Below are 26,785 nucleotides of genomic sequence, written 5' to 3' on the forward strand. Positions count from 1 at the left end.
CCATATAGGATTTTACCGGGATCCGCTTGAAGGGCCAAACCTGTAAAGGATTCAGCTGGAGCGAGATAGATGTTGAGTCTTCTGGACAACATTTCTTTTGCACTTGATCTTCTTGTTTAGCCAACTATTTTTCTAGAGATGTTGCTGACAGTTGGTATCTGAGGAAAGCTTGAGTCTATTGGTGCTTACGACAAAGCAGCTTTGGTCATCCAAAAAAACTCTGGGTGGACGCAAGTACTTGCAGAGTACAAAGTGGGCTGTAAAGACCGTGCCATGCTTCTTGTGGGTTCTTTCAATCTGGAGCATGTTTCAAGCAGTGTTTGATGAAGTCTTAATGTCCTAGAATAAGCCAGATGAATGTTTGTGATGGAAATGTTTGAGGTTAAAAGAAATGCTCCTGGTGGGAGCAGATTCTGTCAGAAGCAGGGTATGCAGTTCTCAGATCAATGCTGCAGCTCTTGTACATCAGGTCTTTTGTGGCTGCTGGAAACTTGCAAAGCAGACAAGAGTTAGCAGTTTCTTCTCATTCAGTGGTCATTGGTCCAATTCAAAACATGATTGATGTTACCTTTCAAATAGCACTTTTTAGTAGGATTAAAAACTGTCACGACTAAGCAGTCTATTGGTGTGGTGTGATAAAAACAACATTAATGCAGAACGGATAGGCTTATGCCTGTGATTCAAAGACCACAGCTAAGTGTAGAGACCTGGTTTAGTCAGTGTAAGGTATGGGCCTGGTTGGGGATGACGTCACTCTTGGAATGTTAGTGTACAATGCAGAGGCTTGGTATTTGAATAGTGGGCAGTTGGGGCCAGCTCATGACTGGGGCTGGTGGATGTTTCCATGCACTGAATTCACATCTTAATTACCTGTTCTTGTAATTAATAAAACTTAAGAACAGTTATTCTGCCTCCGATCTCATATGAATCAGAAAGCTTTACATTGGCAACGAGGATCGTGGAAAAGCGACCGCACAACAGGAGCCTGAAGACCCAGATGATTTGAGCACCAGATGTTTTGTTAAGGGACACGAAGGGCTGCAGCAGCAAAAGTGAAGCTTTAGGTGCTGGCGGTGTCCAGAGGTCCAAATGTGAGAGACAGTGTTAAGCAGCAGGCGACCGGAGAAGGTGCAACGCAGCCAGACGGGGCGTTACACAAGGGTCAGCGGTTGAAAGTGAAACAGAGACATCCACCAGCCCCGGACCCACAGCCCTGGGCTATTAAGGTGAGCCAACCCTAACGTGCTGTGTGAGGTGGTGCTTACTGAAGGATCAAAGAAGCTCATAGTCTGTGGCGAGTGTAGGGGCAATAAAAGTAGCTCACAGTTGAGCTCACAATTCAGTGGCGTGTGAAGGGGCACGGCAAGAGGAGAGGCATCTAAAGCGGCAGTGTGGCATTTTCTGGCTGTTTTTATTGGGAACTGTGTCGGCTTATTAACAAACTTCTGCAAAGGTCACGGGGGACTCTGGTGTAACCGTTGGTGTTTAGCACAGGGGGACGTTACCTCAGGGTGGTGTCCGACAGAGCCATATATTACATCTGCTCAGTGCCAGGAGCTTCGACGGAATTATGACGTCGGAGCATAAGCTAACGGCCACAGAGGGAGTCGCAAGTGGATAACGTGTCATCAAAGGAGTTCTTTCCTCGGATCAATGGGCAAACACACAGCTCGGGAAGCAGAGAGCTGATGGTGGCGTGACTGGATGGCCGAGAGTTTCCATATGAGTTGGAGGCAGAGGATACAGGACTGGAGGAAGGGAATGCATGATATGGCAAGAAGATAAAAAGATCAGGAAAAGTGGATTGTGTTCGTACCGTGATGTCAGACGTTCCGTTGGGTGGTGTTGCGTATGAGGAAGGAGAACTGTGTCTTTCCAACAAAGATGCTGACGTGAAGGTCGAGGAAGTCAGCGCCCATTCCGAGGGAGGGTCACCGCGAGAGGACCAGGGACTGGAGCAGTTTGATCTGATGGTCTGGAGGGCTGAGAGGAGCATTGAGATTTTGAAGGAACTGGACCCGGATTTGCTGATATTTTCTAGACAGCTGCAATGTTATGATCGAGAGTATTAGTCACCTTGTGATGTGAGGCCTTTGTCTGGAGTGTGGATCTAGGGCATGTTTTGTCGTGGTGCACTGAATGGTAACGCTGGGTGACGTTGGGAAAGTTATGTTCATGTTAAACAGGAAAAGAGAAAATGTTGCTTGAAGCTCAGAGAGTTAAGCATTGAGTTTTTAGGCTTTGGGAGAGGGATTTAGTGGTGACTAGCCCAGAGAGTTATGCAATGGGCATGGTAACCAAGTGGGTGTGTGCCCGAGTTCATTTGGTGTTCAGGTTATGTGTTTTGGAAGACCAGTTCTGACCTGGATACATAGCATGGCGCTGTGTTGGAATTATGGTTAGGTTGGGAGTTTGGGAATTCCTGGCGCTGGATACATAGCATGGCGCTATCTGGTAACTATTTGTGTTTTGAAGACCAGCTTTTTGCTGGATACATAGCATTGTGCTGTGTTGGAATTATTTTAGGCTTCGTGTTTTGGAGGCCAGTTTTTCTTTGCTGGGTGCTCAGCATGGCGCTGGGTGGGAGTGATATGTTTTATGGTCGATCAGCAAAGGGGCTAGATGTTGAATGAGTGGTTGAGATCAACTATGGCTGGGTGTCTAGCAGGGTGCTGGTGTGCAACAGGGTTGTGTTATGGGCGTTTGTGCTGGGGGACTAGGTGTTCCTTAGAAAGCAGGGCTGTCTGTTATTCCATGATAGGGTTTTCTGCCTTGCTGTGGTTTTGGGTTTGAATATGTGTTGATGGAGGTTAGGGTGAGTTGTGGGGTATGGTCAGGTGGTTAGTTGGTAGGGGCTGGTTCGCTTGTTGGTAGAGTCGGCTGACTGGCCTGCAGCCGGTATCGATGGTCATAGTAGGTGGAGTGCAGTTTTGGCACAGGTGGTTGGTTTGGAGGTGATTTTGTTTACTTTAAGTTGTGTTTGATTGTTGGTATGGTGAAATTAATTTTAGGTGATTCTCTTTCCTTTTGGGAGTTTGTTGGGTGTTTAACAGTGCAAAAGGGGGAAGGTATGTAGAAACCTGGTTTAGGCAGTGTAATGTATGGGCCTGGTTGGGGATGTTGGTGTAGAATGTAGAGGCTTGGTATTTGAACAGTGGGTAGTTGGGCCCAGATCAAGACTGGGGCTGGTGGATGTTTCCATGCACTGAATTCACATCTTAATTACCTGTTCTTGTAATCAATAAAACTTAAGAACAGTTATCCTGCCTCCAATCTCATATGAATCAGAGAGCTTTACACTAAGTTTAGGTGAAAGTGGGAGTCATTGAAAGCAAAAGAACAGTGATATTGCAGTGTTGATGGGATCATTCAGTATACCTCGCTTTTATGGGGTGCAATTAATGCTGCAAGAATGAATAACATAATAGACTGGGGGTATGGGTAGAGCACCTGGGAGGCAGACACTAACAGTACTGGAACTAGGACATTCCACTAAAAAAGGATTAAATGGAAAACAATCTAAATCATAGGCAATAAACCAACTCTAAGAGGTAAATGCAACTTAAAACCAACCCAACCTTAATGTGGTGACTTTGTTCGGATACATAGGCCAACAGTGTTTCATAAGGGTAATATAGTGACTACATAGGTTAACACAATAATGAATATCTGAGCTGTTCTCCAAGTTTACATACTGTCACGTTGACCATTTCAGTTGTGAAAATCTAACCACATTAAAGATTGCACTGCTTTATTTCCACTGCTACGATTATAGTAGGTGCTGCAAGATCTTGGACAGTTTTAGTATTATTAAATTCTTCTAGGTATCTCCGGACTGCCTCTATGATAAAGACGCATGGATCCAATAACTGTTTACCACTTCCTCTGGCCTCCTCACTCCCAGCTAGAGAAGTCTTAGGAACGTTCACCTAATTTTTACCATAGACTCCCAATAACTGTTTGAGTGACTTGAAGTCTCCAAGGTTCGACTACATGACAGCAAGTTTAATGTCCTCCCTGTCAATTTCCAGTTGTCTAAATCCTCAGAGTGGTCTGCAACTGTTGGGCCAGTTTTGTTCTCCTCAACAGAGCACAGACATGGTGGCTTGAGGCCTTCTCAGGATCAAGAAATTGAGCATGTCTTCTGTCGGTCAATACGTATGTCTTTGGAGATTAATCAATCTGGCCTTGTGGCAGGTATTCTCTATCATCAAAGAGGTTCTCTTTAAAATCTTGCAGGTTCTAGCAGGATGGTGACTGCTTGTCCTTTTCGTAATCTGATCCCCCGAAGACCAGCACTTCTCCCTCTGCCTTCTTATTCAGATAGGCTTCTCAGCATAAAGGAACATTTGCCAAGGTTCCTTTATCAGTTGGGCTAGTACTCTGCAAGTAGTGGTGCAGGTCAGAAGACCACCACTGACTTGGTACTTCCATTTGTGACTTGTTTTATTGAAAATCAAAGAAATGCCTAGCTTTCCCTAAACTATATATTTTCCTGCTTAACAAAACTAACTAGAGTGCTCGTCCATCTTAAGTGAGTGCACAAGTAGTCTGTCTACAGTCCAAAACTGAGAAAACCTGACCCCACTACTAGCAAAACAACTAAAGTACAGGAGAATTACTCCCTTCTCCTGTCAGCTGCTTCCTCAGCCGATCCGTCAATTAATTCTTAAATGGGTATTGTTGATGACTTTTATCAAGTTATACAGTTCACTTATTTTTTTGGCCACTGCAAGGATACCATTATGAACTCAAGGTAGGCATGAGGTAAGTTTCATATTCTAACCCACTCTAGAGGTTCCCAAAGCAGCTGATGCAGGAGCTTACTGAATAGTGCTCTAAGATAGCTGTGACGTATGACCTGTTGTCCAGCTTTTCACTAGCACACTCACCCTAATGGCAGACTGCAAATTCTGTGTATTTCATCACACTGTAAAGGTGTGGAAGTAGGAGACGGACAAGGAGGGATCATCTTGCGGGCTACAACCCTTTATTAAAAATCGATAAAGAAACCTATTTCTCACTACTTCCAAGGGGCTGCATCAACCTAGGAAAACTTTGGTGAGTTGTCCGAATGTCAGTCAAAATTAAAGGTTCTCCATCAGAAACCAATGAATCTAACCCTAACACTATAAACATAAGTAGTCAAGAACTAAAGTGAAGTTTGTGTTTCCATCACCAGGGGAATGCCTCTCTTCTCCTGGTCCTTCTATCAAAGTTCTCCACAGTGGTCTTTAAGCACTCTTGCAGAAAACTTGGACTAGTCTCTTTAACTCCTTCCAGGATGTATAAAAACGCATAGCATAATTTGGCTTCCATTTACCACTCTGATGAGGGAGATGGCTCCCGTTCCACTCTACTTGGGCAGCAGTATTGGGTAGACCACCGCATTTAGGGTGACGACTCCCGACACAGTCTGCTTTCTCAGTGGTATTGGGTTGACCACTTCGACGGAGGAGATGACTCCCTACGCTATATGCTTGGGCAGTGGTATTTGGCTGACCACTGTGACGAGGGAGACGATTCCTGATGCACTCTGCTTGAGCAGTAGTATTTGGATGACCACTGCAACGAGGCAGATAACTCATGATGCACTCTGGCTTCTTGGTTTGGCTTTCCGGACCTATCCTGGTGTTCCTGCTGTTCCCGTTAACTTATTATCTGTTGGGACACAGTTCCGGTTCGTCACAGGTTCCTTCCTCTGCAATTTCAGACACCTGTGCGGCTCTGCGGCAGGCCACAGTTGGTGGTCTCTATACAGTTTACGGACCTCACGGTCCACCTTTCTGGGGTCACGCAACCACCTCAACTGCTTCTTCCTTCTGGCAAGTCTGCTCCTGGGACGTTGTAGCAGCATCCCATTGATTGCGGCCTGCACCTGGAGGAACAGCTTCCCTGCATCTCTGGTACTCTTGGTTTGAATCTCCCAGGCAGGATTTACGTGATGCTGGCTTCCGCAATGAGAGATCTCTAGTCCGTTCTTGCTTTCTATTTTTCTTTGTCTTTTATTAGTCATAGTTTAAGTAATTAAACCTTACAACTATGTACAAATTCAACACTTTAGAACAGAAAAAAGAAAAGAAAAAAAAAAGATTTTTTGCACTTCTTATCAGAGGGAAACACCCCCCCACTAATGACAATGTAATCAGCACAGAATGTAAGACATCCTGAGAGGATAGCTCAGCAGCAACGTTCTCGCCTTGGAAGCAAGACGACACGAAGCAACACAGGTTCGATCCCCGGGTCCGCGCTTAGAAACCTCTGGGTATTTAAGCGAGTTTGCAACTAAGACAAACAAAATAAACTATTCCTGTAACAGCGCCACGATGCCCGCGGGCTGTGAGAGTGCTTTAAAAATGCGAAATAATAATAATAATAAAATCCTCTTTCGCTCTTTAGGAAACAAGCCCCTTTTCCAGCATACAGAATGCTTCCTTCAAGTATGCAACCAGAGCACCACTGATAGGTTTACTGGGTTATACTAAAGGGGTCCACAAGAGTACTAGAAATTGATAGGTCAACCACTAATTTTGGCCAAATGGCGATACATTGGGGGATAAATGTAGCCCTAAACACTCACAATGGAGGTCCGATATAATGTATTTCATTGACATGGAAAATGGATGGGGGTCATTAAATCAAAGCCAATGCAATGATAAAAACATGTGGGATGCGTATACACACTTTCGGACTCAACAATCTGATGATGTGGAGGTTAGTTCACCAATATCTGAGACCGCAACGTGAATGATGTGTCCAATATACAAAGCGGTAGTAGTAAGTCCTCTGACAAGGCACGAAAGGTGATAATGATATAAGATATTTTATTTGTATCGCGCTCGTACACAAGTGTTTCAGAGCGTAACTAGGCAAGGGAGGGGAAACATTGGAGAACACAAAACAACAACGATCTTACTAGTCCCAGTGACATTGAGAACGCGGAGGTGCATGGGAAAGGGAAAAGGGAACGAGTGCATGGAAGAGGGAGAGTGGAAAGTGCAGAGGAGAGCAGATAAAATACATTAAAATAAATAGAAAATGGAGGCAATAAACAGTGGTAAATGTTAGGGAGAATTCTCATCTATGGCTAATTTCCTTCACCTAGTGAGTCCCCCAGCAGCTTTGCTGGACTTCTGGAGATTCTTTTTTTTCCACTTGGTAAGAGTGAGAGCTTTTCCCCTCACTCTTATCTATGTTTTGCTATGTGTTTCTACCTGTTTTTGTGATTATGGACTCTGAAGTATACCACTTCAGTAGCCCTCTCCTTTTTGTGTGTCACACAGCACCTTCAGTGCCGTGGCACAGGGTTGTCTTTGAGACTTCCCTCGACTCCATTTCTAAGGCGACTACCATCCCCCAGAAAAGGGTAAAGTTACAATTAACTTTACTTAGTCAATCTACCACAGATCCAGTACACCCCATCTTCCATGGAGTGCTGGAAAGGGTTAATTCGTACCCCTTTGTATCTGTACCTCCTAGAGCATTGTTTTGCTCTTTTAACATTTAGACTTGGCTGGTGGCAGTGGTATCTACCCTAACGTTTCTACCACGATTATATTAGATAAATGTGGTACTGTTCTTGGCTATTATATTAGCCTCGAACATAAACCTGCTTGACCAAATTGTCTTTCTTTTGGCTCCGGTTGGGTTTATTCACCATTTCTTTTTGTTAAAGTCCTTCTTGTGTTTTACTTTGCGCGGCAAACTAGGTTCGCCTTCTTTGTTCACTGTCTTTTGAAGGGCTTCTGCTCAGAAGCCCTCCTCAAGGCGCCTGGGTGTCTAGGTGGGCTGAATGTGAGGGAGGCGTCTAGTCACCCCCTGCACAGGGTATCCTAGGAAACCCAAGTCGCACTTTGTCATGATTGGCCAGGGGGGTGGTCTGGGCTGGACAACCCCCCTGCTGGGAGATTGACAGCCAGGCTGTGTAAATGGGGGTTTTTCACATAAAAGGCAGGTCTCTTGGGCTAGAAGTCAGAGAGTCGCCACTGGAACTACAAGGAACCGGAGAGAACGACGGCTGCTGCAACTACCCCCTCCCAGTGAAGCCCTGCTGCAGTCCTGAGCGATCTCCCCTTCAACGACTTAGAGAAGATCCAGTCCAGAGTCTTCTTCCCTTGATCTTGGTGGGGATAACCAGCTCATCTTCTACAGCCAGAGGATCCTCTTCCTTGGTCGGAATCGCTGCACTCTGCTGTAGTGGTCCGGATAGCCACCTGAAGAGCCTCTCCTGTTTTTAAGGAGCGCACCTTTTATTCCTCGTCGCTGCTGCCGGCTTCATCCCTCTGTGGTGCAGACCCCCCCTTCAGACGTCCTCCTCCACAACAAAGCTCTAGGAATCGTGGGACTGTGGGAAACCAACAGGAACAACTGCCAGGGCACCAGCAGCACCATTGGAACAAGGTACTGTGTTCTACTTGAGGAAACTGGGTGAATCCCTTTTCTTCGTTTTCCAAGACTTGCCCTTGTCTTCCCTCCTTATAACTTTTGCTTCCGAACATTGACAATATCGAAGTACTTTTGGCTATGTTGAATCGTGAACTGTCTGACTGTGTGATCTTCGGCAACAGGCCCCGGTGTCTTTCGATCCTGGCTCTGGCCCTTTGACTTTTGAACTCCTGTCTCTGAGTGTCTCTTGATTCTGCCTGCCTAACCAAAATATTGCCTGTGATTATTGCCTCCAACTCCCTCTGGGTATCTCAGGTGCTAAGGTGCTTTTGCCCCGGTAGCATTTCATGTCACGGATACGTGTTTATTTAGTAGACGAACTGTCAAAAAGTGATCGCAATCGTATTCACAGTAACGTGTTTTGTTCGTAACACTGGTTCATTCAAACACAGGGTACTTACCCTGAGACTTACTGTACAAAGTGAATTGGTGAGTTGTAGTATATTTAACGTGTGGTTTTTATTTGAATTTAATAGAAGCGTTGTGTTTATAACGAATGGTTTAAAAATAAAATGTACTTATATTTTTTACCCGAAACCTTGAGTCAGTGTTTGCTTGAGTCACAGTAATTGTGGTCCCTTTGTGTAATCTCTGCTACTGCTCATATACTGTTGAGATAAGCCTGGCTGCTCCGCCACTGCTACCACTTTGACATAGTAGTACAGGCTTGTACCAAAGGTAAAACTTGTATTGCCACCTGCACTCTTAATTGTGTGTAGTGGTCCCTAAGGGCACTGCACAGGATTCTGCCTAACAGTAGTGCAGCCAACAAGTGGCAAGTGCTGTGTTTATGGCAGCAGAATGCGTAAGTCTGATAAGTGCAGACTGAAGAAAAGGGGTGGGGGTGTGCTGTATGGGTACAGATACAGTCCACCAGTGCAAGGGGTGGCAAGGAGGCAGTGCAGGAGAGCGGCAGGATGAGCAGGTACCTGGGCTCAGGGGAACGAGGGTGTCTAGGTGCAGTGAGTGCCAAGAGAGAGCCGGTCAACAGGGCAAAGGGGAAGAGAAGGCAGAAGCAAAGAGGAAGGTCTTGAGGCGCTTCCGGAACCGGAGATGGTTCTGCTCATGTTTTAGAGTGGAAGGGAGGCTGTTCCAGAGGGAGGCCCCAGCCAAAGATGGAGATCTACCCCAGCTCGTTTCTTTGAAAAATGATTGACCTGGAGGGAATTAGATGTAGAGGAATGAAGAGCTCGAGAGGGGAGGTATTTGCGGAGGGATAGCTGAAGGTATTTTGGACCCGGGCCCCAGAAAGCCTTGTGGACACTGCAGAGGGTTTTGAATTTAAGGTTTTGAATTTAAGGTGCTCTGCGAATGATACTTGGAAAAAGACACTTGCACACTTTTTGTGAGCTATATATTACAGACATAATGACTATGGTTTCCAATGTGAAGATTGGGGTGTATTGGGGGTAAAGGGGCATAGCGGATTGGAAGCACGATGCACTGTTTGTTTTTGTTGAAAATGCCAATAAGAAAAGAATACAAAAAAAAGTATGCAAGCAGAGCAAGTCTTATGGAGACCCGTTCTCCTACCAACAGAAGAACCCACCAGTCCTCCACAGACAGCGTAGTAAGTTGCGAGATAAGTCCCATCCGCCTGCTTCTTTGTGCGCACAGAGCTGGACAGATTAAAGTTAAATGGTACAGAATTTCTTTAGGGGCATTACAAAGCCTGCATTCAAAATGTCTTGATTGCGTTTTATCCTTACCTCTGTGGTTTCTCTAATTGGCAGGAGGTTCACAAGGAATCTCAAACTGACGTCTATGCGGTCGACTTGGAAATTTTACTAGATATTTAGGCAGTGTTCCTCTTGACCTGCACTCCAAGTCACGATGACCGTAGAGGTTCTTTGTGGTCTTAATTTCACAAGTGTCTATCCAATCTTGGTCGTAAAGCTTACGCTTCTCCTTTCCTGGGGTGTGTTTCAAAGAATCTCCCGATGAACCCAAATGATCGAGAATTGCCACACAGATAAGTTCCCAGTCGTGTAGAGGAGAGTCCGTTGTAGACCGAAGGGCGCTGTCCAAAACTTGAAAGCCCCCTTCTGGCTCGCCCAATAGGCATTTACGAAAGAAGGCCACGTTTTTCCATACAGTGATGGCATATGAAGACGTGAGGCCCAATTCTCTTCTTATTTGAATGGGTAACCCCTGATGGAGGAGGAGAACCCTTCTCCAAAATAGTCCCTCTAGTTTGGGCCAGATCGAGGCCGGAAGAGTAAATGAGGCCTCAGCTCCGTATGTGAGAATCGGAGCAACTTCGAGGCGATAAAAGTCAATAATCAACATTAATGAGAACTTAAAGTAAGCCTGTACGGCCAAGTTGCGGGTCTTGCCTCTGAGAATAACCTCCCTTTGGGGCGTCAGCTACACTGTTATTGATGTTCGTCCTGAAGTACGAAATAGATGAAACTTCGCTTAATTTTTCTCCCTTCAGAAACCAAACAGGGCAGTGCCTGGTGTTTGTCTGTCCTGTTTTTCCTCCCTGGGTCAGAATTCTGGATTTTGACACATTGATCTTGAGCTCGTTTTCCTCCAAGTATGACTCCAGAGCCTTCAATTGTCTTTGGAGACAGACCGTTGTTTGATCTAAGAGTATAAGGTCGTCTGCATATAGCAGGCGACTCACTGGTACACCTGCTATCCGCGGAGGAAAACATCTGATAGCCTGAAAGGCATTTTCCATGTCGGAGATGAATAGGTTAAACGTGACAGGCGCTAAGGGGTAGCCCTGCTTTAGCCCTTTTGAAGTGTCAATAGGCATAGTCAGGGAGCCTCTTCTGTCAAGTCTGACCTCCGGGGTGGTATCTGAGTTGAGTGCCATCAGCACTTCCCTTATGTCCTCATGACAATCCCATCTTTTTAGTTTATCCCAGAGATGATGTCGTTCAATAGTGTCGACCACCTGGGCCAGGTCTATTGACACGAGATACATTTTGCCCGTTGGTTTCCGCTCGATTGTTGATTTAAGAAGATTAATCAGAAAAAGGTTGAGGGTGGTCCCTATTCCCTTGACAAAACCTGCCTGCCACTTGTCATAGCGGCCCAGCTTCCTGCTTCATGATGTAATGGCCTTCAGCAGTAAGGCTCTGAATATATTGCCCGACACATCTAAGAGGGCGATAGGGCTGTAGTTTGCAGGATCCGACCTATCGCCCTTCTTGAATATAGCAACAATGGATAAGCACCACGAGACCGGAATCTCCCCCGCTCTCTTGATTTCAGCAAAGCAGGAATGCAGAATGTGAGACCATTTTTTGGGGTCTTTTTTCAGTGTAATGTTAGACATTCCGTCCGGGCATGCCGCCCTGGAGTTGTTTGCAGATTTTATTAACTTCTCTATTTCTTCCCTGTCCGTTGAAAATAGCCCGCCTCCTTTCCTGTTTCAATAATTAAGTGATCTGTCTTTGCTCTAAAGAGAACGCTGAAATGTTTTATCCATGCACCCTCTGATGTTCGTAATGACAGAGCCCTGCGGATCAGTTAGGTTATTGAACAGTCTCCACATTTCTGATGTATTCTTAGCCGATACGATGTTCAGCATTAGTTCTCGTCACGTTGGTGCATTAGACACTTTTGTCCTTTTAGCCAATTTTTGTACTGCTGGGTTAACTTTTTCACAGCCTTTGTATTATTGGATTCACTATTTAGGCACCCTTTTATCAGCCTTTTCAATTGTTTCTTCTTGAGGAGTACCTCCATGTCAAAAGTATGTTGCTTTGCAAAAGTGGGGTGAAGACCATTCACCCCCCCCTTCTTTAAACATAATGTTTAACTGACTTTCATTGGCTGTTGTTTAGGGTCACTTGTTGACAAGTTCTGGGCTTGGATATTTGGAGCCTGTTGCATCCTTGATTCACAGTTCGGTTGTATTGTGGCTTCGTTGGCTCGGACCTCCTCCATCCCTTGAAAGTGACACATACATTCTGTGGTCACTCGCAGTAGACATCCTCACTTGCATAGAGGTCAAGCTAAACAGCATGTTCTCGGAGGCGAATATGTAGTCCAGGTTTTTTTTGTCCTTCCCTCTCCTCCAAGTATAAGACGCAGGGATATCTCCTTTCGTCTGGCCATTGGCCATATAGATGTTCCCGTCCTCCGAGTCGCCCCTCCAGGTCATACCCCTGATTTCTTGGGGCGAAGACAAATCGGTGCAATCCAATATGAGATTAGCTTTGCCATCAAAACAGTGAATATTTAAATCCCTGCAGATCAAAATGTCTAAACTCATCCAAGTCCCCATTACCACTTCAATTATACTCGAAACAGAGTTTGCAAACCCCTCTGCAGCAGGAGATGGGGTGTTCCAGTGTAGATTTAAAATGAGGAGGGGTCGCTCAGACCCTTCTTCAGTTGCCCTTTTAGTAATTAGGAGGGCTTGAATCAAGGGGGATGGGCACTTTCCATGATGACTATTGTCGCCAAGGTGTTTTTCAATGCCATAAGCAGACCTGCCATGGGGCGACCAGTGGATCGCTTGGTTACACGGTTTATGAAAACAGTGAAGTCATCCAGTAATGGTTTATCTCGAAGCCTTGTCTCCCGGAGACACACAATGTCGTGATCTCCAAAATTCAGCTCACACCCTATAAATAAGTGGGAAAAGCCTTGTGTTTTCCAGGAGAGTAAGGAAATGTCCTTACCCGGTTCTTCCAAGGAAATATCAGCAGCACCAGGTGGCAGCTATGCAGATTGATCTTCGACTGCCAATGCCCCTGCGAGTCAGGCCCAGGAGTATTCTTGAGTACCTGTTCTTGAGTTGTCCCTGCTCTGCAGTGTGCGTCTTGAGGGCTGACTGTTATCGACTGTAATTTGAAAATTGCCTCTCTGGGCCCGCTGGGCTTGATGCATCTGTTCTCCGTAATCGGGAGAATTGTGGACATCGCCCGTTGAGTAAGCCGTGCTGCGCTTGTTCGCTATTTTCTCTCTGTTATCATCGCAGATCTCAATGTTGGATTTAGGCGTGTCAACCCCCACATCATAATTTGAGAGAGTGAATCCCAGAGGCAATAGTCTCCTTCACTCTCGCATTAGGAGATTTTTATTCTGTAGTGTAGATACATACAGGACAACTTTGTCGAGTCTTTCCTCCCCTGGGAACTCAATCAAGTAAATGTCAGAGGATTTTAGGCCTTTTAAAGGTTGTATGCAGTGCAAAAGGCGTAATGGATTCGCCCTATTTAAAATCAGATTTTTGTTGAACAGCATGATTCTTTGAAGGAGCAGATGATGAACAGTGCAGTCCTTAATGAGTTCGCCCTGGGTTCTCTGCCCTCTACCATCCTTCCTAAGGCGAGTCTGCCCAATTTTCCAAGGGAACAGTTGATGATGTTCCTTTTTTGGTCTAATATTTGAAATGAACAAAACAAAGCTCTTGCAGGCCTTGAGCTCTTAATCGGGATGAAAGGAGATGTTGGTTCGTCAACTTTTTCTTCCGAACCGGACAACAAACGCCTGCTTTTTTTTCCCTTGTGATGCCGATGATTTTCCTTTTAGCTTTGCCCCTCATAGTGGCATCCTACAGGAATGGTTCTCCTTCTTCCGCTGAGCTCTCCTCCTCTATTACAGCATCAAAGGCTTCGTCCTTATGAGTCATGGTGAATCTGCAAGTATCTTCGTTCATGCTGCTTGCTTCGCTTTCTGTGAGGTGTATGCCGAGAGGTTCACCAGGTCTTCCATCTCGTCTTCAGCATTACTGTGGTCTGGCGGGTACTGCCGGTTGGGGTGGATAAGATCCCGAGCTCCTGGGAGTGTTATATCGTTAGAATGTTCGTGAGAGCCTTAGTCTGGGCCTCCAACTTGCTTCAGAGTACCGCCTCTACTGGGTGCCGTGACATTTCTAATGGTAAGTCTGGTCCCATCAGCATCATTAGACTGTCCCCTTTTGCAAAGGGGTTTCTGCATTTTGTGTAACTTAAGTACCCCTTTTTAAAGTGTTATTTTCGTTTGTGGGGATAGTCCCTTGTTGGCCTCTGAGCCGAATTTAGAGAAAATCTCATATTTCCTCTGCGGCTCACTTAAACAAGTGGCTTTGGTAAGTGCCATCTGCACCAGTGTGATGTTTTTAGGGTCAGATAGTAATTGTATCGGTATGGAGGAATCCTTATGTGGAATCCTTATCTCCCTCCTGAGGTGCAGTGTCCAAGCCCAATGGCACTGTAGCTACTCCCACCTCTGGGACTTCATTGGTCGTTGGCCCCTTCTCTTTTTGGGCCTTGTGGGTTCTTGTACCTTGAGTATTCAATTTCTCCCTCACCAGCGTTACCAGGTCCCTCATAGTACCTGTAATCACTTCAGCTGCTAATACGGCGTCCCGCTGCTTGTCCAAGTCAGCCAGTCTCTTGATTTTGTTCTGAATGACCAGGTCTATGATGCTGTGCAAGATCTCGGTTATGTGTTCCGTGGTTTTGCCAGATTGGACTGTATGGCTGTAAAAATCTAGGAACACCAGATTGGAATTGATCATTACAAACAATGTTGCTTGGTCCCTAATTTGATCATTTAGGGACTCATGCAATTTAAATAAGTAACAAGTGTTAAAGTAAGGATAGCAATTAAGTTAGTGTCCACTTGCCCCTTACTAGAAGCCTGATACTCCATTTGGGACGCCGCCAGGTCCATTAAGAGATCCTCGTCTGTTAAAGGTTTCTCCAGCCGTTGGTTTTCGGAAGAGTCCACGAGGTTTCTGGAGTTAGTCTTTGTCTGTCCTTCGTCATTTGAACCATTGACCTCCTTATGTGTCCCCCTGGGGATGTTGCGAGTGGCCCTCTCGCTTTGCGTGGTTACCTTTCCTTCGTTCTGGGCTGCGTGAATAGGGATTTACCGCAGCACCACCATTTGTCCGAGAGTTTGATGCTCGACTATCCGACGCGTCTTCTAATGGACTCCTGCAAGGTTGCTGTCTGATCTCCAGTAGAAAAACCTTTTTTTGGAAACCAGGATTGCTGGGGAAAGAGTAGGGTGCTTCCAGATTGACTTAAGGGAAGGTTGATTCGACTTTGTGGTTGTCGGGTCATAAGTACCCCTTTCCTCCGCAGCTTTTTCCACACCATTGCCCCTAGCTTCAAAATTTGAACTAGACGGCTCCTGTTCCTGCACCACAGCCCCTCCAGTGCTTGCAGTTCCCCTTAGGTCCTCTAATTGTCTCAAGAATAAAGACTACTTCTGTGGCGATTCACTAGGTCTCGTCACCTCTCCCCTCTGCTTCGTCACAGAAGCACTCATAACTTCTGCACCCACTTAGAGGATTAAGTGACTCTGGGATTGGCGTTTTTCCATGTGATCTTCCTTCCAGAACATATTGGTCATTTCTCTGCTCATGTGATTTGTAGTAGGTTGCACACCACTCTGCTCTGCACTCAGCATAGCAGTGACTATGCATTTGGTTGCACAGTGCCAACATGATCTCAGTTTATGGCAGACGTGTGTGGCGGTCCTGCTTCAGAGTCATCTCTCTTCAGTGATCTGGGCTCCACAGACCCTCCTATGACTGAAAGAGTTCTATGTATTTTGTAAGTCTTTCATTTGAAAGTCTGCATTTTATTTGTGCACCTTCGGTCGATCTGATTTCAACCTGTTTTTTTTGTTGCTCTCCCCATGCCCATGCCAACCCTCCCCACCTGCTCAAGTAGGTTTAGCAAAAGTAGAGCAATACTGGGGAACATAGATCACCCCAAACTGATCCAGGATGATGGAAGGTGCAAAAGAGGAAACAAAGAAAAATACTCTCTAGAAAGATGCAGTCTCCCCCTTGCCTCTTTACGCCCCGTTCAGTGAATTGAGAATAGGGCTGCAAGACTTATCCTTGACCTCAAGCCCAGGCACCGTATCTCTCCAGCCCTAAAATCTCTCCACTGGCTCCTGGTGGCAGCAAGGATCAAATCCAAGACCCTCTGCGGCCTGGGACTACACCATCTCCAAATGTCCCTCCCTAAACACCTCGCTCTCCGCTCCTCTAACTTCAACTCTCTGCTTGTCAAACGCTTCCCCAAACAAAGAGTTTGGGACAGGTCTCTCTCCTCAGCTGGTGCCTTTCTTTGGAACAGCTTCCCTGCCCCTCTCAAACCCAAGCCAGACCTTAGTTCGGGAAACTTGTCAAAACTCTTCTTTTCTCTACCCCTTTCCCTTATTTGCTAATCAACTCACTGCCGCCAAGACGAACGGCCTGGTCCTTCGTGTATCCCACAGGTTACCAGGCCCTCTACCCATTCAACACCAGCACCCCACCCCCCCCGAGCACTGTCTTTGCTGGCCCCCATGCTTGGTGGTTGTGCATCCCACCCATGGGATTCGCCACACGAGCACTTTGCCAGTGGCCTCCTTCCTGGCTCCCCTTGGCACTTCCCTCCTGGGATGGCACAAGCACTTATCCTTACCCTGCACCCTCTACCACCCTGCCTCCCTTCCCTAGCTCTCTCGCCTCTCTCCACTGCACTTGCATGTCCGAATGTCACAAGGCCTAGTAGGACCACGATTGTATATTTACTGTTTTTGCTACTGTTATTAACTCCCCTATTCCCGCCCCACTTACTCTTGTGTCGCCTCGAAACACCATTCTGTGGTATATGCGCCTAACAAATGCTCAATAAATAAGAGATCCACTTGCAAACCGTGTGCTTCTATAGTGCAAGCCTTCCAGCCACAGACCTACTTCTAGGAAAGAGGTAAGGGCAGTTCCTATCAAAGGAGCTCTCCAGGATGAGGGTGACAACACCGGAAGACTGAAGGCAGAAGTGGGTACTTTAGGTCACCCTAACTGGTCCTTCAGGTTCACCCTAAATGGTCCTTAAGATCCACCCTAAATGGTCCTTTAGATCCATTATTAAAATGTGGGCACTCTACTAATGACTTGCAGAGAAATGTGGACTTTGATCATTTAAATAATTTAATCAAAAAACACAGCAAGCACTATCTTACCTGTAATTTTTCTAACATCAGGAGCAAGAATCCCAGTTGGTAACGCGAGATAACACAGGCGGAGAACTGCCCAACTCCATAGCATACACAACTGGGATTTTGGCCTTCCCAAAAGTGATCTACTTGTTTATTAGAATCGTTTTGAGCAACGTGTTGAAGTCCAGGTTCAGGCAGGTTGCACTGGCGTTCCGTTACACAGGTTTCATCTGTGGCATTGGCTGGATTTTGTTTCACTTGCTTAAGACACTTAATAAAACATTCTTGGATGGTATCTGTAAAGTAAAGCAATACATACCACTGATTAAAAACCCATTTATCAGGACGAGTTCATTTGCATATCAGAAAACTGGGTTCTTATTAACAATGTTATGTAAAGAGCAGTCAGGAGGTTTAGGTTTAATGGATGGCCATGAGTGAGTACACAATATGGGATAAGTGCCTCTTTTTATACAATTTAGATTCAGAAGGGTGAAGGGGGTGTTTTTTTTTTATTATGTTCTGAAGCAAATGTATGAAAAGGACCGACAAACTATCAACAACTAGAAGGTGGATGGATAAAGGTCTTCTTTTGCAATACATTTGATACATCTCTAGTAAGATGGCAGGTACTGTGATTGCCGATCATGCTTTTAGAAGAAGGTTATGATCTACCCAGTGGTCAGCCTTGGCTATCTTTAGTGCATGTGTTGACTTTGCTACTGTTCTGCTGTATATACAACAGTAGAAGAGCTTTGTAACAAAAAGACATAATGGATTTACTTCCAAATGTTTTCTGTATTGAAACTGTGCTCCTGTGCTATCCCATTTCATTTCGAGTTAGTGCCATACATATCAGCAAATGATTGATTCCCGACTAATTAAACTCTTGACATGGCAAGCACATGCTGCATTTAGCTGCAATCATTTAAACTGGATGCGCTGTCCGGTCGTCAAGGGCTCTATTCCTTTTAAAGCTGTGTGTCTTTTTAATGTTTGTTAAACAACCCCTTTCAGTCTCTCTGGACCAGGTAACCAAAGTATCTCACTGAATCGTTTCTTTTTTATAATCTTCCAAAGCAGACACACTGAATGGAGGAAATTCGCTGAACATCAAAACCTTTCCTTGCTTCACTAAGTAGTCTTTAGAAACAGACAGAGTTTGTGTGTTACTCTGTACCAAAGAAAGTATGCGCCTGGTGTAATTTTAAACCATACCTTTATTCACACAGTATCTGATCACATTGAATATGGAAAAGCACATAAAATAAATACAGGCTCGGCAGGTCATACAGTACATCGGATAATGGGCTTGCTATGTTAGGAATGCTTTCAGTTGAGCATGGTTCATTGTTGAAGCAAAACACGATGAACACAGCACAGATTCTTGTCTTGGGAAGACCATGGGTTTCTTGATAGGTCTTTGCTCTGCAGTGATTGGTGGCACGTCAAAGCTCTTCAACGTTTTTTAATCACTGTTGGGCTGTCCACATCGGATAGTTCCAACAAAACGAATACCTTCCTGGTTTGGTGGTCTACCCAATCAGTGTGGGGCTAAGCCTTCCCTGCTTCCTCAGCAAATTTCAAAGAGGTATTTCTGAGGTGGGGACCAAAATAGAAGCATTGCTGGGGGACACCCTTTACCCTGCAAAGGATCTGAAACATGATTTTGGGAGAAGCCTGATGAGACAGACTAGCAAGAGGATAGCCTGGTGAAGTCACTTGTCATGTCAACATGATCCATCTTGCTCCGAGTCTTTGTTATTAAGTGGGTAATCCTGCAAAGTCTATGCCAACTAGCGACAGCAGCCTCCACCATAGAGGTGTCCTAGGTTGTAGGAAAGGAGACTAATATTAGCCTTGACGGAGGCTAGCATGTGTAGCATCAAAAAATCACAGAACTGCACACTTACAGGGAGATAGCCTCTTCTCCCCAAAGGGGCATCACCCCCGTCGGGACTAGGGAGGCGAGCCAGCTACACTTAACCCATAGGGGACAGGGTAAGCGGGATCCCTCTGGAGGTGACTCTCCCTTTGGGCATTGTATGAATCCTGTGGAGTCATCACTGATCCCCAGCCTAAAATCTCCTACCATGTGCCCAGGGGACCGCAGCCGCTACCTGATCCTGACGCTGGGGGTGGTTTTATGAGGGAGGATCACATGGGAGAAGATGGCTGTCAGGGAGAAGTGGGGAACCCTTCAGGAGAGACGAGGTATGGTCCTCTCCCATATGAAGACGATCTTATAATCCCCGATTTCTTGATGGCATATTGTCGGTATACCAATCATTCTAATAAAACTCAAAGACCTTTTTTTGCTAGGTACTCTAGGCAGGATAACATTCACCCTTTATGTACACGTGGTGCTCACATAACGCCCTCTAGGTCTCACCATCTTGACCTGAAAGTAAATCCAAAGCATTGCAATTTCACAAAGCCTCAATCTCCAATGGACTCCAAGTCCCAGAAAATCTATAGTACTGTGACAAGGAAGAGGAGAAATGAGTTAATGTGGAGCAAGAAGCACAACAATCTGAATGTGCAGACAAGTTGTTGGGATAAAAGTCAGCTGTGCGGGATGTTTAAAAAGTGTGTGCTTTTGGAGCCAAACGGAACAGAAGGCGAGGGGAAATACAGAGCGGGCGCAACGGGAAGCAGAACCGGAAACAGACACGCTCGGGCAGGCTACGCTGAAGGAGGCAGGCGCTTCCTACCAGAGTAAAGAGACTGGAAGCGGCATAGCAGAAGCAGAACCAGGACCGCGAAGGAGCCGGCAATGAGGAGAAGGCGGGGGGAGCGCGCGCACGCTGCAAAGCCATCATTCCACCGGCAAGTGAGAGAGAGGCCAGCGAGAAGACTGAAGAGCTATCTGAACGGCATGGAACGCTTCCTGTGTTCGAACATTGCGGCAGCAGTACCTCCAAAGGTCGCCAAGAGACACTGGTGAGTCTGCCATGGAGTGTTGGGATGCCCGGGGCGTACCGACAGGAGTACCAGCAATTGCCAAGATGTTTTGAATGTCCACCAAGTAACATTGAAAGATTACATTTACGCAAGTCTCCATGAGGGATGCCAATATGGGAAAAGTGGTAAAACACATCACGAAAAGCAAATAAATATTACTATTGAAGTAATTGAAAAGTCGATATGTGGAAGATTGGAACAAGCATTGTCACAAGCCAATGAACAGTATTAATGAAGTTGAAGAGCAAAACTTGAACAAACCTCCGTATAAGGGATGCTAGTGTGGGCGACATTGGAACAGGTAATAACTGAAGCCAGTGGAGTATAAAAAACAGTGAAGAACAAAAACTGTTAAACTCGAGAAAGAAAAAGAGAATTGAAAAATTGTGAGAAGACCTGGTGAAGGTGTTGCATCAGGCAGTGAGCCTTTGTGGAAGAAGAGGAAGATACCTATGGGCGCTTTGAAACACAATCGGCCACTTTGAAACACAATTTACTTGATATATAAGCACCTTACAAATGCATAATAAATAATTACCTGGCAAGAGAGTACACCAGGGCACCTTCCAAACCCAGAGAACCTTTTGGGAGAGCTAGCTGGTAGGAGAGTACACATGAGGTTAATCAAACCCAGAAGGGGAAGCAGTCTAAGAAGACCTGGTGGAAGTGTTTCATCAGGCAGCGAGTCTTGGGGGGAAGAGATACCTGGCAGGAGCTTATACCAGGGATGTTCAAGCCCAGAGAGGTGGATACCTGGCAAGGGAGTACAGCAGGTAATCCAGCCAAAATATGTAAAAGAAGAAAAGACATAGCAAAACAAATTCCTGACAGGGGAGTATACCAGGAAACCCTCATCAATAAATTGCTGAGTAGAAGAGACTTTTTTCCCGTGACTCCTTACAAAAATAATAAATTGCTTTAAGAAGATACTCTGACATGCTTGAGAAAGTAGTGCATTTCCACTGCCCTCTGGAATCAACGTTTGGAGGGGATAATGTTTTCATCATCCCTGAGAAAGTGCTAAAAACATCCTTGCCCAAGATGACAAGAGATACTTAACCATCCTTGAAACATCATTTGTTTGGAAGAGACATTTTCATTTTAAGGAGGTGTTCTATGAAAGAGACATTTCTACCACTCCTAACGAACTGTTGTTTCAACTAAACATTGTATACCTGAAACAATTCAGATGAAGTGAACTATCTCCTAGATTCAAGGATTGTTCTGTTGCATTTATATACTTTGTTTTTGCACTTATTGTTCTAAGTTTAAAACTGAGGCATTTACCTCGCACATTGTGTTGTTCATTTTTAGTGAGGGGATCAGATAGTTTTGGACACAAGGAGAGTCTTTGCTTAAGTTGGACGACGAGACACAGACTGTTTTGATTTCATAGGTAGGGAATCTCATTTGGATAGGGATAGAAAGGCCTTTTTCTGAACCCTTTAATTTTAATAAAATGTCCAATATTGAAAACATTAGAAAACATTGAAAACTTTGTGCCTGTCTCATTTCTGACCCCTCACAGGACAGAGGCCCTGATAGGGATATAAGTCCCTGTCCCCCCACCGTGTTACAACCACCTTTCTAGGCCATGTAGGGGCTAGGTTTTATAATAACGCTATACATACACCCTTTACTAATGGCTGACTTGGCTTCTGATCTTACCTCTGCCCAATCTCCTGCGACAACTAAGGAGGGATGAGTTAATCAGTCTCCTGGAGGCACGTCCCTGGAACAACCAATCAAAAAAGTCTCTCAACAGGCCCAATGAGTTTGACTGAAAGAGGCCAAAGGAAGTGCGGCCGGTGGGAGAGGAATAACGCCCGTTTAGGTAGGCAGGACCGTGAGGTGCACCAGGAAAGTGCAGCGAGACAAATCAGACGGCCTGCCGGAGGAGCCCCGAGAAGCTGTGAGTGGGAAGATCCTCGGAAGGTTGATGTGGAGCTCAGCTGGAATGTTGCATAAGCGACTCCAAACAGACCGAGCTGCAAGACTGAGGGAAAAGATGCTCGGAAGACCGACGCAGAGCCAAGTTGAAGAGTTGTGCACGTGTCTCTGGAGGGCAGACGTGAAACCAAGTTTAAAAGTCTCATAATTGGCTCCTCAACGACATGAGACCCGATCAGGTTCAGCGCCCCAGCAGAGGAGCACCGCTCGCGGCAGTCGGGTATGTGGTGGCTGATGTGTGTCTGAGTTTTGGATGGTCCTAAATGTCCCCCGGTGAGATGGGAATGCGCAATCTCAAGTACAATCTTTCAGTGGGATGTTGGGATTATCACATGGGTTTTTCTAAAGCCTTCGGTAGATGTTTCTTTTCGGTACAGCAATCCTTGCTTTACAAAAAAGAAGGGGCTTCCCTTCTCTTCATTTTCTCCCTTGGGAATGGCTTGGAAAAAGGTCTCTGCGAGGGCTGGGTCATTTCTCTGGGTGAAGTCTAGGTTGGGATAGATGGTAGGCTCTTTGCCCTTTTTCTCCTCAGTGCCCAAGTGTTCATCAGCTTCCCCAAAGCTTAAGGTACCTCTCTCAGTTTCTTCTGGTTTGCCTTCTCTGAAATGGGGAAATAAAGAATCCCTTGGGCAATTTGGTCTCCACGATGTATCTCAAATGGGATCTCGCCGTGAGAACCTTTATGTCTGCTCGGAAGTCAGGATCGATGATGACCGCTAAGACGTCTATACTGAACTTCCGGGTCATGCCAGATTTTGGGGCCAATCTTCTATAAAACCCAGCAGGGGGGTATCAAAACAAAGTCTTTGGGAATCATTCCTCTTTTCCCAAGAGGGATAGTAGCCTCTCTACTGCTACAGATATCGAAGCCTATTGACTCTTTCGTGGCAACAGAGGGATTGGAATCTCTATTACTAAGCTTCTGGAATTGTAGGGTTCCCCAATTGGTTTCAATTTAGTCACATCCCACTTCTAACACCGCATTTAAGGAAGGCATGGTATCGGAAGCAAGACAGACACAAGTGACCACAGTTCACAGGTGTTTATTTAACTTTTAACAAGGGTGTGATAAACGCCTATCTAAAGCGAAATATAAGATGGCAGCAAGCTACAACCATCAAATAATAATAACGCAGTCCTAGTGGTGTCTTGTCAAAGTAAAAGGACCTATACTAAAAAACCATTGCCAGGCCTTACCACTAATTTACAAATAGTGAGGCATAATGTTCAAGAAAAATAAAGAATTGGTCAGGATGTTTAGACCGTGGGTCTCCCTTCCCCTCGTTTTCACCATGGGACAAGGTGGTTCACTCGAGCATAGCACACTCTTGGGCTTCTTCGGCACAAGGACACAGTTCAAATATCAATATGAGGGCCTCCTATGTCCAAGTCGTAGGTAATCAAAAGTCTCCCGACTCAGAGGGCCTGATGTATCAAACAAATGAAAAAAAGTTCCTTCACAAGTATTCAAATGAAAAGTTCCTTTACAATAGGGCAATTCACTCTTTACCCTTGAATCCCCCTCAGCCAGGCTCAGATCCCCCTTGGGCGATTAGTCTCCGTCAGCCGGGCTCAGACCAATCTCAGCTTCACTTCTGCCATCAAAGACTTTTGAATGTGCAAGGGATTTGGCTTGGCCCGTTGCAGAACCCCTTTGACTTTATACGTCACAATTTTGGTATCCCTCAGTCAGGATCGCACTTGCCTTTCTCATAAAAGTTCAAAACACAATTTGCATTCTCAGGTAGATACCTAGCAGAGACTTTCGAATGAGCACCCACTCCTTAGATAATCAATTTACATTTGCCTTGCTTATCATATGTGGTTTATGCTTTTTCTTTACAGATTTCTTCGTACACGTTTCTGCTTCTGACCTTGGGTGTAGTCCGGTCTGCTATCAGACTCCCCCGACTCACCGGCTGTGCTGACTTTACTGGAGCGGCTTTGTTGCAGGACGGCTTTCGATGCGGGTGAGCCCTGTGTACCTTTGACACATAATGCACCTTTCTTCAGCGTTAGTTCCCGGTCTTGTGTTTTTTATCTTTGAGGATTCTTGAATGTAACGGTTTCTCTCTCTCGATGAAAAGGCCAAGGGAAATCCCCTCCTTGCAACCCTTTCTGGTCTTGCCGTCTTCTTCCTCAAGTTAAACCGCCATCTCAGAACTGCTACTTCCTCAGGTGTTGTGCCTTGCTCAGAGTATGCTTTCGTGCTCCGACTTTTATCTGTGTGGGCGAAGTGTGATGAAGTCAGGTGTGTCTAATTGCCGAACTCTGCCTGACCCTTGTGTTGTGTAAGGAACTCATGGTGGCAACAGTAAAGACAGACACAAGTGATCACAGTTGAAGGATATTTATTAAACTGTCAAAATAGGTTGGAAAAATGCCTAACCTAGGCCTAAATCTAAGATGGGAGCAAGCTTCGACCATCAAATATTAATAAGGCAGACCTTGTGGTGTCGTGTCAAATAAAAGGGCCTATCCTAAGAAACCTATTGCCAAATCCTTACTCTACATACAAAAGTGTGGGACAATGTTCATAAGAAAGAAGGAAGTGTTCACAAAGAATATGTCAAGAGGCGGTAGTTGGAATCCCCACGTTTTGGGGACAAGGTAGGATTCTGGAGCACAGCACACGCTCAAGCTTTCCCAGCACGAGCTGACAGTTCCACTCTCAGTGATCAAGGCCTTCAGTGGTTAAGTCACTTTCCTACAAAAAGTCTCTTGCCTCCGAGGACCTGATGCGTTTCAAAATAATAAACAAAAGTTCAAAGTTCCTTTCTGCTTGCCCGTTTGGGTGATATCTTTTCCACCCCTGAATCCCCCTCATTCGGGCTCAGGCCCTTCTGATATTCACAAATCTTCAGGTGATGGCTATTTATCCTTTGGATCCCCCTGGTTCGGGCGCAGACCCCTTTGGCATTCACAAATCTTTGGGCGAAGGTTGTTCACCCCTTGGATCCCCTCATTCGGGTTCAGACCCCCTTTGTAGATTTGTCTTCTCAAAACATCATCTCAGGCATTCACAAATCTTAATGTCTTTTAAACAGTTCACTGTGGACATCCCTCTGCCGGGTTCACTCTTGTCAAAACACTGCATTTCGGGACGTTAGACTTTGCCCCCTTTTATTGGCATCCCTCTTTCGGGTTCACTCTTGCCAATTTTCTCAATTGCACATCTTCTCATTCGACTTTTATGATGCAGCATTCACTTCCCTTAGCTTCACAATCATCTGTCTGTCAACTACTTTCGAGTGTACTGAGGATTTTTCAAGACCCCTGTATGACCACTTTGACCCCCTTCTCGCCTTTCCCAAGGCCTTCTGGTTTTTGTAGTTTCAACAATCGGGTAATCGCACCGCGTTTGAGTGAGCACCCACGTGGTGCCGGAACCCTCTGCTGCTGGTTTACCCCTTCTTAGTATCAATAGTTCTTTGTATTTTCACAGTTCAATTAGTCATTTCCTACTATAGTTCAACACAGTTCGGTTTCTTATCAGTTCTCCCCTCGACTCACCTGCTGTGATGAATCGCTTTTCTTCTCTTTGGAGTCAGGGTTGGTACCATGGAGACCAGCGTCTCTCCCCTGCTTGCACATCAGCGGAGGAGTGCCTTGTGTACCGTTGACACCTGCTGCAACACACACTGGCTATTGTTCGCGGTTTTAAGGTTCCTTCTGCTTAGGTTTCACAGGCTTTGGCTGGAAAGGGCAAGATTGCTTCTCTCCTCGTCACTCTCGGTTTGTGCCGTCTTTCTTCTCCTCTTGAACCTCTGTGCTATCCTCTCGTCGTGTGGTCTGCCTTGCTCGTCTTGTGCTTTTGTGCTCCATCTTTTATACCTGTGTGGAAGGGAAAGGGCTGTCAGGTGTGTACGATGCTGGTCAACTGCGGGACTTCGCTTGACCCTTGTGTTGGGACAAGTCAGGTAGCCGTCTTTGGTGTTTGTCCATCGTCTTTAGTTGTGTGCACAATTATTTGTGTCGGAAAAGGGGGCGGGGTAGAGTGTTTGAACATCCTATGTAATAGGTTGGAGAAAAGTTGTTATAGAAAGGGGGATACTGCATCTCACCCGTTGGGGTCCCACTTCCACTCACCACAGAGGACATCTCATTCAGGTGATCCTGGTGCACTAGTCCACCCCCAGAAACTGGATCCAAAAGCAATGGCTGTGTCCTGGCCACCTGGATGACAGATCCCCGGGGACTAGCGGGTGAGACACCTTCAGGTTTCTCACAACACCCGTTCACGCCTAAAATACAGGCTCAGATCACTAGCCTGTTTTCACCGTCCTCAGGCACTTTTGAAGGGTTTCCAAACACAACGCTTTATACCACTGCCGGTATACTTTCGCGCAGACAACTCTTGGGAGGTTGAGATACCCTAGTGATGGTACGTGCCCCATGGAGTGCTACTGATTTGCTTAACATTGATAACATTGTTCAAAGATTGTTCAAAGATTCCAAATATTTCCAAAGACAAGAGATGACCTGTTAAGTTTCATGAGGAATTGCAGGTCATTATTGTCTGTTATTGCACCAC

At 45.7% G+C, this 26,785-nt stretch overlaps 1 protein-coding gene across 3 annotated transcripts in view; it reads right to left on the reverse strand.

Moving 5' to 3' along the window:
- SRRD (SRR1 domain containing) overlaps nucleotides 1-26,785 on the reverse strand; it is a 646,159-nt gene that overhangs the window by 322,971 nt on the left and 296,403 nt on the right. For 2 of the 3 annotated variants that reach the window (XM_069619374.1, XM_069619375.1), the window contains exon 3: nucleotides 17,362-17,633. The exons of the other annotated variant lie outside the window; for it this stretch is intronic. In XM_069619374.1, coding sequence (XP_069475475.1) covers nucleotides 17,362-17,633 — 272 coding nt within the window. The remainder of the gene's footprint in view (nucleotides 1-17,361; nucleotides 17,634-26,785) is intronic. 3 annotated transcript variants of the gene reach the window in all.

This window comes from Ambystoma mexicanum, chromosome 10 (genome assembly GCF_040938575.1).
Source record: "Ambystoma mexicanum isolate Mex_15411 chromosome 10, UKY_AmexF1_1, whole genome shotgun sequence".
NCBI classification, from domain to species: Eukaryota; Metazoa; Chordata; class Amphibia; order Caudata; family Ambystomatidae; genus Ambystoma; species Ambystoma mexicanum.